At 51.9% G+C, this 14210-nt stretch overlaps 1 protein-coding gene across 2 annotated transcripts in view; it reads left to right on the top strand.

The window, feature by feature from the left end:
• LOC105894600 (glutamate receptor ionotropic, NMDA 2D) overlaps positions 1-13829 on the top strand; it is a 63035-nt gene extending 49206 nt beyond the window's left edge. For both annotated transcript variants that reach the window (XM_031576311.2, XM_042709144.1), the window contains 5 exons: positions 1984-2213; positions 3534-3694; positions 5075-5262; positions 9080-9321; positions 9651-13829. In XM_031576311.2, the coding sequence (XP_031432171.1) occupies positions 1984-2213; positions 3534-3694; positions 5075-5262; positions 9080-9321; positions 9651-12890 (4061 nt within the window). In that variant the 3' untranslated portion in view covers positions 12891-13829. The remainder of the gene's footprint in view (positions 1-1983; positions 2214-3533; positions 3695-5074; positions 5263-9079; positions 9322-9650) is intronic.
• The last annotated feature ends 381 nt before the right edge of the window (positions 13830-14210 follow it).

Here is a 14210-nt window from a genome sequence, read left to right as displayed (position 1 = left end):
ATTTATCATTTGCTTATTTATTCGCTGGTCTGCAGACCCCCTTTCTTACTTTACAGAAAGCTATGTATAATTTAACACTGCAGGTTTTTGCTCCCATGGTTTTTATGTACGCCTCTCCCTCATAGTCCATCTTCCCATTTATCTCTCTCCCTTCATCCTTCCGCTCTGCTCTTACCCCATCCTGGATCCTCCGTATCCATCTTTTATGGAGGAACTTTATTCCACATTCAGATTTTTCTAAATTTCAGACGTTTTATTGTATGCCTGATGCCTATATATATATATATATATTATTTTGAATAGAATTGAAAAATCTGCAGCAGCAAGACAGAAATGCTCAGTGCCTTTTTAGTGATTGAAGGGCTAGGCAGGGAATGTTGCTGGCCTGTCAACTTTCTGGCAGTTTTATGGCCACTGTCAAGCAGTGGCGACAGCAGGAGAGACCCTGCATTGCATAGCCAGATATAAACACCAGCATTTTGCTGGCAGAGGGGGAATGTGGAGAGTGAGCAGATTTGCATAGCCACGGATGCCTGAACAAGCTCCAGGGCTGAGCAGCACAGACAACTCTTGTGTCACCCTGAGATAAAACCAGGAGAGAAAGTCTGAGGCTCTGAGCAGTGCCCGACTGTCTCTCCTCCCACTGACGCACACATGGTGAAATCGCCTTTGTTCTCCCGCTGGCCGTGAAGGGACGTCAAATTTCAGCTGGTGTAACCTGGGAGCGCGCTCTGTGGCATATCTGAGAGAAACTCTTTTTTTTCTGCTTGAACAAACATTGGTAATAAAGAAAAGGAAATGCACACAATGAAAATCAAATGAAAAGAAGAGTCAAGAGGATGCACACTTGATGTAACCATTACAGCATCTTCTCTCCTGAAACAGGAGGGTTCAACAGGACACTCAATTCAACTTCAGTATTCTCAGTATTGACGCTGGCGACAACAGACAACAAATCACTTTTTTTTTGTGGCAGGTCTAAATGCAGCTGCGAAACTTTGCAAAACTCTGTTTAGAAAATGTGCCCAGTGGCTTTGTAAACATGCCATGTGAAAACTTTGACGATCAATATTCTCTGCATTGCCACCACAGTTTCTGCTGCAGCGTCTGAAGTGATTAATAGCGATGCAAATTCAGGGAGAAAAGCTTGATGCAGTTCCAAGCCTGAAGCTATGGTCCCTGAAGTTAACCTCTTTAAGTCAACAGGAAAAGAAAAACTGCCCGTTCCATTACAATAGGTGCTGATGCTCTCTTTGAACAGCAGCTAAAAATAGCAGCATTAGAAGACCACATAAATCCTTCTGGCACCAGTGAACTCATCTTCAGTTTCAGTGATCAAACATAAAGGTTGTGAAGATGTTGCAGGTGTCAACAGGTTCATCACAGACTAGTTCAAAACAGCTAATTCATCTTCTTTTTCAACTCCGCAAGGCAGTGTTTACAGCATATCAATGGCTGTGAGAATTCCGTGGCAGAGATCTATTGGTGGAACTGGCAAGTTTCATTAATGATATTGAAGTGACAAATACTGTAGAAAAACCCAAAGCAGAAACCAATATTTTAATCCTTGGCAGTCAGGGCAGAATATTCTGCAGAATGTTCATATGGTGTTCCAATATTCAATTAGTTTTCTACTATAATTTAAGTCACATTTCTTATGTAGCACTATGGTGAGTAGTATTATTTGAGAATTGACCTCTTTGCCTCCTTTTGCTAATACTGAAGGGGTAACGCAGATGAAGCGCTTCGTTTTGAAGATCTTACAAATAAGGAAGGTAACGTCTCCGTTCAAGGGTATTTCAAGTTGCACTGTTGAAAGCTGAGAGTTTCTCAGAGTCTCACTTGTTTGCCCAAAATTCACCCATTCACCTCACAAATTCACTTGTTTGCACACTCTCTCACCCACTCATATTCACTCACTCACTCATTCACTCACGCACTCACTCACTCTCTCACTCACACTTTCTTATCTGTCTTCTGTAGAACCTGGAGGTTCTAAGTTCACCATAGGGAAGTCCGTCTGGCTTCTTTGGGCCATTGTCTTCAACAACTCTGTGCCTGTGGAGAACCCCAAGGGCACCACCAGTAAGATCATGGTACTGGTCTGGGCCTTCTTTGCGGTAATCTTCCTGGCCAGCTACACTGCCAACCTGGCTGCCTTCATGATCCAAGAAGAGTACATTGATACAGTGTCTGGCCTTAGCGACAGGAAGGTAAGTTATAGAGAGAGTGCGTGTGTGTGCGTGTGTGTGTGCGTGTGTGTGTGTGTGTGTGTGTGTGTGTGTGTGTGTGTGTGTGCGTGCATGCGTGCGCGTGTATGTGTGCGAGAGGGAGAGTGTGAGAGGGAGAGGGAGAGAAAGAAAGATTCACAGTTGTTCAGATAGATATGTAGTGCCGGCAAAAACACTTTTAGAGACGATGTTGGCAAATCCCTGAGGACGTTCCCCCTGCATCCTATTTGAATAACAATTTTAATGGCACTAGAATGGGACCAATGTCACATGCGCAATTGCCTGTTCTGTTGGAATTCAGTGGAGTAATGAATGAGTCATAAGCATGTAGGTGCTGAGGTATGTTTTTGTAGCACTCTGGCTAAGCCGTCTTCTCAAACCATGCTAGCCTTGCACAGTCATTTCTCTAGAGAGACACCAGCAAGCTATTAACAATGTATTAACCTGTTGCTCCGACTGTATTACAATTCCAATTTAGCCTGGATAAATTTCCCCTTGGGATTGACCCCTAGTACTTCCGCGTGAAACGGGCTAGGCGCCTCGTGGACCACTTCCAATGGTGTCTCATTTCAGGGACGGAACATGCTCCATGTGCCACGCTCTCTCTCTCTGGGCGCTCTCATCCTTGATCCCACGGTGATTCTCCTGAACGCTTGGTTTTTATAGCAACGTGATGGTGGGACTGAGGTTCAATTTTCAATTCATTTTTGTTTAGTATGGAGTGATGTTTGTGTTGGTGAGTGGGTGGCTGGTTGATTCATGACCAGTGGCATGCTATGGGGTCTGCGTTTGATGTTATGGTGATTGGATGTGTGTGTGTGTGTGTGTGTGTGTGTGTGTGTTTGGGGGGGGGGGGGGGGATCTGTGAGTCACTGCACTGGAAGAGATGATGGGAGGCTGTGGTTTCCCAGGATCCTTCAGGCTTCCTGATAGAAACACAGCTATTTAGGGTCTGCAGTGCTTTGAGAACATGTCACAATCCCCTTTTCTGTGTAATCCCTGCATGCTTCTCTCTTTCCTTCTCTCTCTCTCTCTCTTCCTCTCTTTTCCTTTCTCTCTCTCTGTTGCTCTCTGGCATTTGTCCGTCTTTCTATATTAATCAAGCTTTATTGGCACGCCAATTTACAATTGGGCTGCCAGTGTGAAGAGCGCAATCAATAGCAAAATAATGAAGAGGACCAGCAATAACAATAACTGCAATAATGGCTTCTCTCTCCTCCTGTCTTCATCTCTCCCTTCTCCATCACTACTTCTATCTTTCTGTCCTTCTCCCTCTTTTTTTTCTCTTCCTCTCGATCTCAGTTCCAACACCCCACAGAGCAGTACCCCCCTCTGCAATTTGGGACGGTTCCTAACGGCAGTACGGAGAAGAACATCCGCAGTAATTATCCAGACATGCACCAGTACATGGTTAAATATAACCAGAAGGGCGTGGAGGAGGCTATCGTCAACCTCAAGTCTGGGTGTGTGCTTCAGCGCCACGTCTCTCAACATCAGTGTGACCTCACTTCCCATCACGCTCTTCTCACCTCCATTAGGTCTCCTACTGACTTCCTGTCACTCTCTCTCTCTCTCTCGCCATCTCTCCATCTTTACGTGTTTCTCTCACATGTTCTTCTCCTCTGTTTCCTTTCCTTTTTCACACTCTCTCTTTCCTTTCTCTCATTGTGTGTGTGTGTGTGTGGATGTGTGTGTGTGTGTGTGTGTGTGTGTGTGTGTGTGTGTGTGTGGATGTGTGTGTGATTGTGTGTGTGTGTGTGTGTGTGTGTGTGGATGTGTGTGTGTGTATTGTGACTGTTTAATCCTCGAGAGTTGACTCTTCCTAAGCCTCTGTCATCTCCCTCCTGCTATCTCTTCCCACGGCCCTGTTCACCGTCAGATTTAAAGTGCCACAACATGAGATGCTTTCACTTGCTTGTGCCCTCTCTCTTGCAGCCTCCATCTCTCTTTCTCTCCATCCTATCTCACATTCTCACTCCCTCTCTTGCCCTTGCTCCGCCCACACACACACACACCCACACCCACACCCACACCCACACACACACACACCCACACCCACACCCACACACACACACACACCCACACACACACACACACACACACACACACACACACACACACACACACACACTCACACACACACCCCACACACACACACACACTCACACACACACCCCACACACACACACACACACACACACACACACACACACACACCCCACACCCACACACACACACACACACACACACACACCCCACACACACACACACACACACGTGCCTTGCTTCCCTCTTGCTCTTCCCTTAATTCTCATTCCTATTTCCTCACCCTGCTGCTGTGTGCGTGCGTGTGTGACTGGGTGGCTCCCCCGTTTATCTCCCTACCTGTGTGTGTGCACGTGTGGCTCCGTTTAAATCCCATTCTCACTCTACCCCCACCCCACCCCCCTCTTCCTGTCACCTTACCTCTGCATCTCTTCCCTACTCTCTCCGTTTAGCATATTTCTCCACCCTTCCCTACTCGCTCCGTTTAGCATACTTCTCCACTCTTCCCTACTCTCTCCGTTTAGCATACTTCTCCACTCTTCCCTACTCGCTCCGTTTAGCATACTTCTCCACTCTTCCCTACTCTCTCCGTTTAGCATACTTCTCCACTCTTCCCTACTCGCTCCGTTTAGCATACTTCTCCACTCTTCCCTACTCTCTCCGTTTAGCATACTTCTCCACTCTTCCCTACTCTCTCCGTTTAGCATACTTCTCCACTCTTCCCTACTCGCTCCGTTTAGCATACTTCTCCACTCTTCCTCTGTCTGCTCTGACTGTCCTCTGCTTGCCCCACGCAGGAAGCTGGACGCGTTCATCTACGACGCGGCCGTGCTCAACTACATGGCCAGGAAGGACGAGGGCTGCAAGGTGATGACCATCGGGTCGGGGAAGGTCTTCGCCACCACGGGTTACGGCATCGCCCTGATCAAGAACTCCCGCTGGAAGAGACCTGTGGACCTGGCCCTGCTGCAGCTGGTGGGAGACGGTGAGGGCTCTGACAGGGGCTGGAATGAGGAAGAGGAAGGAGGGAGGGGAGGAGGAGGAGGGCTGGGGCAGGCTTGCAGAGATTAGCAATGGAGGGTGAGGACATGGGGCCAAAGTCACTGAAAAAGATGGAACGCTGAGTTTAACAAGACAGGAGCCTGAGGCTGAAATGTAAAATGTTCCTATCTCTCTCTCTCTCTCTCTCTCTCTCTCTCTCTTTATTTCCATTTCACTCTCCACGTCTTTCTCTCTTAATCTCTAAATGTTCTTGTTCCTGTCTCAGTTTCCCTCTCTGTCATTGTGTGTGTATTGATATCTTGTTCTTTCTCAACTTCCTTCGCTTTCTTTTTTTTTGTCATTGTGAGGACCGCGCCGTCTCTGTGTCTGTTGCTCTCCTCTTTCTGATGGCTGAAAGAAAAAGGCTTGGCTTCAAGGTCGCTTTGTTCGACAGGATCATCCCACCATGTGTGCTAGTGCCGCCATAGTAATCACAGATTAACTGGGAAAGGGGTGGTGGGTGGTGGTGGGGGGAGAGGGGGGGAATGCAAGGGTGAGAAGGGGTCAGTGTGAAAGAGAGTGAGAACGAGCCGCTGAAGTGTGAGCGCAAAGCAAAAATGAAAACGTGCTAATAAGCGTGTGTGAGGTGTCTGTGAGTGTGTGGGGTTGGAGTGGAGGTGGGATGTGTGTTGGTACAACAGAGAAGCCTCATTTTCGATGTATTTCTTTTGTAGACATATGTTTGTTTGTTTTCTTGAGGAAACAAATGGTGGTCACGTATGGGCACACTTGGGTAAGCCTAACAAGGCGATTGCCAGCGTTTCCATGCTCGGTGTGGCCTGGTGTAACCGTGGCCCTCCTGTCATAACGCACCGAGCTGGACCGAGGAGTGAAGATTTGTTGCGTTGGTGCACAGCTGATTGGGTGCAGCTGTGGCCGTCTGATGGCGCCCACTTTAATTGTCATTTGCACAGCTCGCCACACGCGCAGCGTGTATTGTCTCGACTGGGCACTCTGTTTGGGTGTGTGCTTTAAATCCTCTTTGGTCATGGCGGGTGAGACAAAGCCCCCCACACAGCTGCCAGGTTCCTCTCGAGCCACTCAGGCAGTCATTGTGCCAATTTGGTGCCAGGTTCGATTCACTAACACCCTCGTTAAACAACACTGCGCGAGAGAACGGCTTTACATGGGAAATGAACGGGAAACGTTTGTGTTGATTTTGTCCTTGCGTTACCTTTAAATCCCCCGAACGCAGTGGGCTTTATATTTAGCCGCGGATGCTAATGGTGCACTATTAGCTGGAGGGATTACAAATGTTGAGCATTACCTAGAAAGCGCATCGCCTCTAGTCCGGCACATCCAGTCTGACCCTGCAGTGAACTGTCCACACATTGCGCTGCCAACAATATTGAATGCCAGCTTTCAAAAAACAGCCAAAAAATGTGGTGAAGGTATGGTTTGCATGCCTCGCCAGGCTGAGAGAAGAGCCAGGCTGAAGTGGTTGACACTGACTGAATGAATGGATGAAATCCTTTTTGTCATTCTAATTGGCGGGACCATGCAGCAGGCGGGAGGATTGAGAGCGGCATGATGCTGCTACATCAGCAGGGCAGAGTGCTTTATGTGGCAGACGGGAAATACTGCCAGCAAGATGCTGATTGAAAATTACAGGAGATTCATTATGGCGCAGTATCAACACACAGAATGGAACCCCTCTGTATGGAGTCTCCATAGTGTACATATCAGCACACAGCACATAATCTGCAGCGTGCTTTCTGTACCAGATGAAGATAACTGCCATGTAGACGGTATACTTGTTGGATATTTTCAGGCGTGGCGTGTATATGCACACTATATGGGAGGACTGGTTTGAATTCTGTCACATGTATCATGTGTCTTAGTGGAAATCTTGTATCAGTGTTTGGGATTGATGGGGACAGAATAGGCAGAGATATTTCTTTTATCTGTGAACATTTATGTCACGCGGTAGTAAATAACATTTGCAGGGGGGTGTTTTGTTGCTATTGATGTAACGTTCTGTTGATCTGACTTTTTTTCGGTAAAGCGACGATCTGTATGCTCTCGTAATGGGATTCACCCATTTAATTCAAGGACAACCCCCTGTAATGTATGTCATTCAGATGCTGTGTATACAAGGGGCTGTGCTGTCATGAATTGTCATGTAAATGAGCTGGCTGAACACGCTTGACAAGGATGGCCTTGTTTGGTGCTCCGTTGATCAAGAACAGGATATCGAGAGTCTCCAGGGTCCAGCAACCACATCTCTCCAACCCCAACCACAAGTGTAGACACTGCATACGCACACACAGTCACATTCACTTAAATACACACACACACACACACACACACACACACACACACACACACACACACACATCCACACATGCAAGCACGCACGCACACCCACACCATCAAGAGGCTGACCACCTTCCTCCACAATTAAATGATTATGATCTCCCCTTCCTCTTCCGTTTGTTTTAGTCTCTCCCTCTGCTCTGACACTATTTCTTATTCTCCTGCTCCTCCTTACCTCCCAACTTTATTTGTATTCACTCTCTCCAAGGTGGCTCTTGTGGACTTGGTGTTTACACAGTCGTCTTTCCCTCAGTGACACACAAACACACAAGCTCCCACACACTCAGACCAACACACACACACACACACACACACACACACACACACACACACACACACACACACACACACACACACACCTTCTAGAGCAGTTTTACTACCTGTTTTTTTCCTCTTATCTTCTCTTTATCACTTTTCGCTCTCCATAGTTATCAGTGCAGCTTTCCTCCCTATCCCCTCTTCTCTTGAGACCACCCTCTCCTCTCTCCACACTGAAGAGGGGAGGCCCTGCTGTTTGTCATAATGAGACAATCTCAGCCTTTCTCTCTTCTTCCATTTTAGTGCTTCTTCCCCCCCCCATCCCCTCATTCCCTTCAGCACAATTCACCAACAGCGAGAGCAGGGGGGGGGGGAGTGAATCTCATTCGCTCCTGGTCTATCTCTCCTCTCCTCCTCAGTACCATTCCAGCGCTCACAGATAGGATATGAAAAGATTGTAATGCAGAGACTGGGCTCCTCTTGCCTGCGGCCCTTTGCACCTCTCCTTGCCTCTCGCTGGTTTGTAGTCTCAGCTTGATCTTCCCCCCAATCCTTCAAGAGGTTAGACAAACAGGCTTGCCTTCACCTTTACTGCTAATAAATGTTGCCCTCTGTGCCCTTGTATGATTAGCTAGTGTGATCCCCACCCCCGTGACTAATATCTCGTCACCTTGTCTAACCCATGGTGACGGATGCAGTGTCCCACTTCTGAGGCGTTTGACCCGCCAACCTCTAATATCTTAAGTACTTGGAGATGGCAAACAAACAGGGCCCACTGAGGCGTTTTAATGAATAACCCCTGTCTTTATTGTCTTTTTCTGCCGTTGGGTCTTAACCAATCAGCTACAGCTTGACTTCTGATCCCCCAGCTCGATAGCCATGCCAGCCTTTATGCTTTACGTGTGTGTGTGTGTGTGTGTGTGTGTGTGTGTGTGTGTGTTTGTATGTGTGTGTGGACCAGTCCTCTATTCATCCTCATCGCTATCCTTCACCTTGCCGTCCTCCACTGCAACCACAACATCAGTATTATTTTGCAACACCCAATAAAGCACCCTGGCTCCATGATAACACCGTATCTCACACCTGTCCTTTGGCCAGTCTCGTGTCTGTCATTTCCCCAGCTGCTCCAGCCACCCTAATCATGGTCTCATATTCCCCCCCTTTCTCTCCCTCTCCCTCTGGGCCAGATGAGATTGAGATGCTGGAGCGCCTCTGGCTCTCGGGCATCTGCCACAACGACAAGATAGAGGTGATGAGCTCCAAGCTGGACATCGACAACATGGCGGGCGTCTTCTACATGCTGCTGGTGGCCATGGGCATGAGCCTGCTGGTGTTCGCGTGGGAGCACCTGGTCTACTGGAAGCTGCGCCACTGCATGAGCGGCATGGGTGAATCGGGCAAGCTGGATTTCCTCCTGGCCGTCAGCAGGGTGAGAGAGCTGGGAAGAGGGGGAGGAGGGTGGGGGGAGGTGGGAATGCGTACTGACGTATTGATCGTGCAGAGGGCTGTGCAGCTACAAGAGGAGGGCGCTCAGGCGCGTGACTGCTGGTTTATTGGCCAAAGAGACTTCTTGTCTTCTAATCCCGCCAAATTAAATTTTAATCCTTTGCTAGGGAAATCTCTGCCAGGCCTAGAATCGATAGGTGAGAATTATTTATTTGCTGCGGGACGGAAATGCAGCTGAGCTGGTAGATCTCTATCTCTAGTCTCTAACGGTGTTTTCTCCATCTCCCACCTTTCTCTGCTTCTCTTATGCAGGGCATGTACAGCTGCTGCAGCTTTGTGGATGAGACCGTACAGTGCGGATCTAAAGTCCCAGTCCCCATCCATCATAACCCCTCTGTGGTACAGGTCCAGCCTCCTTCCCACATCATCCCTGCAGCAGTTGCTAACCCGGCCATCGCCATGGCCCAGCAGCAGCAGCCCCCTCAACAGCAGCAGCCACAGCAGCCTCCACCATCGTATAAAACTCCCCTTCCCGGCTCCCCTCCCACTGGGGTACACTCCGGGGCTGGCATGGGACCCTCCAACCCTCCCCTCATGGGTGCCCCTCTGCCCTGCTCCACCTTCCTGCCACGGCCCGACCGCCGGCTGGCTGTGGTGGACCGGTGGAGGCTTCCTAAAACTTCAACCGCTCCTGCCCCCCTGGGGGTGAGAGGAGGCATGACCGAGATGACGTCCTACCCCCAGAAAGTGCCCACAGCTTGGACAGGAGGTCCAGGAGGAGCAGGAGGAGCAGCGGGATCAGGGCTGGATGGATATAAGCGCTACTACGGACCCATTGACCCTGAGGGACTGGGGCCCTGTGTGGAACAGCAGACAGGCTCCCAGACCCCCAAAACAATCCCCAGGGGCCACCCCCAGCCACCCCCAGCCACGGTGGCTTACTACCAGGAGAAGAGCATGGACCATGGGGTGGGGAAGAAGGTGGTGGTGAGTGGCGGCGGAGGGGGTCAGGGGAAGGGGGTGAAAACTTTGGGAACCCCCCGGCTGCCTAACAAGAGCCAGGCCCTCGGCCCACTGGCCCCTAACCCTCCACTGCCGCACCCATCTCCCCCTCTCCCCTCATCCTTCTGGAGGAAGCGGCGGCCCAAGAAGCCCAAAGAGCCGGGGGGCCCCCTGTACGAGAACATCCTGCCCCTGGGCCGTCGGGGCGGGAGCCGGGACGGGGCGAGGGAACCGGGGGGCAGGCGGGTTCGGCCTTCGCCCCCTCTCCCAATCCCTGTGCCTGTTCCAGTGTCCCCTACATACACCCCTCCCTCGCCCTCTGCATCCCTCCCTTACACCTCCACCTCGTCTTCCTCCTCCACTTCCACCACGTCCTCCACCACCTCTGCCTCCTCCTCCCGCTCCACCTCTCCGTCGTCCACCTCCACCACGTCATCGCAGAGCACCAGGGACCGAGATTTGGAAGACGAAGAGGAGGAGGATCTGGACGAGCTGACGGAAGAGTCCAGCCTCCTGCAGGTACACACGGCGAAGCGAGACCGAGAGCGGTCTCCCCGCTCTCTCACTCACGGACCGCCGGCGCCCCCTGTGCCCCCTCGCAAGCCTCGGGCACCCAAGGGAGAGAGGGAGCGCGAGAGGGAGCGAGAGAGGGAGAGGGAGAGGGGTGGCAGCCAGCTGGCACAGCTGCAGGAGTGGTGGGCTGGCTGGGGCGAGAGAGAGCGGGACAGAAGCGGCGACACGGATGAGCGGAGGCGAGAGAAGAAGCGAAGGAAAGAGAGGGAAAAGGAGAGGGAGAAGAAGAAAAAGAAGAAAAAGAACAAGAAGAGGAAAAAGAGGGAAGAGAGAGAGCGGGAGCGGGAGAAGGAGAGGAAGCGTCGCAAGGAGAAGAAGAAGAAGAAGAAAGCCACGAAGACAAAGAGGAGGAAGAAATCCATCGCCAGCAAGCGCTCTGAGCCAGAGGAGGGAGATGCGGAGGGAGAGAGAGAGGGAGAGGGGGATGGAGACCGAGAGGGCGAGTACTCCTCCTTCTCTACTCAGTACCACAGCACATTCGGGGAGAAGAGCCGAGATTCAGTATGGGAGGGAGAGAGGGAACGAGGGGGGAGGAGAGAGGGTGGAGAGGAGGAGGGAGGTGACAGAGGAGATGAAAGTGGAGGCAGGAGCAGAGAGAGGAGAACCAAGAGCTCACACTCGCACTCCAGGCCGCGCTCGTCCAGCAAGCGCTACGCTAACCTCAACAAGCTGCCCGCCTCTGTCAAGTTCTGGGTGAGCGGGGGAGGGACGACCGCCCCAGACCCAGGCACTGGATCGCCGCCCTCTTCCCTCCACACGCTCTTCCCCTCCGCCAAGCGCCGGCGGAGCGGAGGCCCGGAGAGGGAAGGCGAGGCCCGGGCAGGGGAGCGGCGGCCGCTGCTGATGCACTACGAGCGGGGCAGGGCACACACCAGAGAGGGCCTCTCCTTCCATGAGTGGGACTCAGAGGAGGAGGTAGAGGAGGAGGAGGAGGAAGAGGATGATGATGAGGAGGAAGAGCAGAGGGAGAGGACAAGGCAGAGAGTGGATGGGAGGGTGAGGGGCACAGGGAGAGGGGCGGTGTCGGAGTCAGAGAGGGACAGAGTTAGGGCTGAGGAGAGCTATTCTGACGAGGGCTCTTCGGGGGAGTTTGGCCACTTCGAGAGGTACTGGGAGGGCGGTGGAGTGGCGGGCAATAGTGGCATTGGGGGAGGGGGCTGGTTCTTTGGGACATACCCATCCAGGGAGAAAGGCGGAAGCATCAACAGTCGGGATGACTCCATCCTGGGCAGGTCAGAAGGGTGGGGGGTGAGTGGAGACGTCTGGGGTTCAGGTGCAGGGGTGGGGTGGGGGTCTGGTGGCGGGAGTGGAGGCCTGGGTGCTCAGTGGCCCCCTCCCCCAGCAGCTCTCCCACCCCCTAGGCGCTACTGGTCGGTGGATAAGCTGCCCATGAAGGGCGAGAAGAGGGCCCGTGGGAAGGGTAAGGGCCGTGCTCGGGACCGGGGCCGGCAGCTGGATGGTGGAGCCTGTGTCCAGTGCACCCCGCACCCCCACGGCCGGTCGCACTCTCGCTCCAAACGTGGCAGCGTCCCCTCCCACAGCCAGGAGGAGCTACTGCCCCACTGCCACAGCTTCAGTGGGGGCATGCGCCCCAAACCCTTACCCCCCGCCCCGGATGCTCCCAAATCCAGCAGCCAGTCCAACCTTAGCACACAGCAAGCCCAGCTAGGGGGGGAGCACCCCTCGCAACCGTCCCCCTCGCCCCCGCAGCCCCTGCTCTCCCCCAGCGGCAGCGCCTCCCTGCCCATGCCCATCCCCCCGCCTCCCTCGTCCACCTCTGTGTCCCCGCCAGCGGTGCTCTCTCCCGGGCCAGGCTCGGGGGCCCAGGCCTCGGCCAGCGCCAAGCTCCAGTATCAGAGACTGCGCTCGGTGCCCCAGCCCCGCCGCTTCTACTCGCCGCACCTCCCTCTCAAAGCCAAGAGCCTGTGCTCGCGTCGCGGCTCCGCACACTTCTCCAGCCTGGAGAGTGAGGTATGACAGGGGGGGAGCGAGCGAGAGGGGGCCGGTGCTCCCCCGGGACGGCTGCAAGTGCGTGTGCGCTCGGTGGTCCGCCGCTGCTGGAGCGTCACACACATCCACACGCGCCTTGAGGATGAGCGTTACTACAGCGACTGCGCCGGGGCCGGGGCGGGGGCCGGCTCCTCGGCTGGCTCCACGGCCTCCGTCGCCTGGGAGAGCCCAGCCATCCTGCACGTCCGGTCGGAATTGAGCATCACGATGTCATCCTCCGTCCTCCTCTCCTCCAGCGAGAACAGTGGCTAGCCGGGTTGCGGAGCCCGTGAGTAGTGATGTCATGTTTACACACACACACACACACACACACACACACACACACACACACACACACACAAGCTCCCTCACACGCAAACAAGCCAAACATCTGTGTTCACTAACGTGCGACGCTGTGCACACCTAACGGTGGAGAGAGACTGGAGAGTGTGCCATTGGTGGTGGTCAACTCTGAACTAAAGAGGGCTGTCATTACGCAACATCATGACCTCCCTCTGATCCTTTGCTGGTCTAGAGAATGGCATCCTCTACATGACATCTACCAGTTTCAATAGAGAGCCGCCAATCCTGTTTGTTTTCAAATTTTCGTACATAGACGAGCCAGTAACCTCACTTCCTGTTTGCAACCATTTGCCCCTTTCCCCAAAGGCCACAATGGAAAGCGATGTCCTCTCGAACAATGACCTTTGACTGCACAACGTCACAACTAACGGGCTCTTTTCTGTAGACTCATGTAGATTTCATAAGGAGATATTTCATTCACCTCAATGGAGCTTCTCATCTCTGCCTCCCAAAACTGCAAAAAGGATGCCTCCATGTCACAGTGACTTCAAACACAGATGTCACTGCATTCTAAAGAGACAGACATTAAAAAAAAGAAAAACAATAAGAACAACAAAAAAGAAATCATGTAGCAGTTTTTTTTTTCAGTGTTCATTTGGTTTCTTACTCCTGTTTTCCCCAGCTCCTTGTTTTTTTATTCTATCTATCTATATATTGCATTCACTGTGTCAGTATTTTAACAGCGGGGCAAATTGACTGTGACTGATGTTAGATAGGGAAAACGCTCAACACGGGTGCCAGTTTTTTTCCTGTTGTTTTTACTCAAGCTTTTAAACCATTATGCCAGTTTCCCATCATTTACTTCGACATCTGGGGCCACAGAATTTCATGTGCAAGCAATACATCATTACCTATTACCAAATGGGCAATTGGCTGCAATATTTCTAATTTGCACTAGATGGCTGCATAATATTAAAATAGGTTAAAAACCAACAGAATGGTTGA

This window comes from Clupea harengus, chromosome 11 (assembly GCF_900700415.2).
Source record: "Clupea harengus chromosome 11, Ch_v2.0.2, whole genome shotgun sequence".
NCBI lineage: Eukaryota > Metazoa > Chordata > Actinopteri > Clupeiformes > Clupeidae > Clupea > Clupea harengus.
Note: the sequence above shows the minus strand (reverse complement) of the source record. Positions and strands in the feature narration are given on the sequence as shown.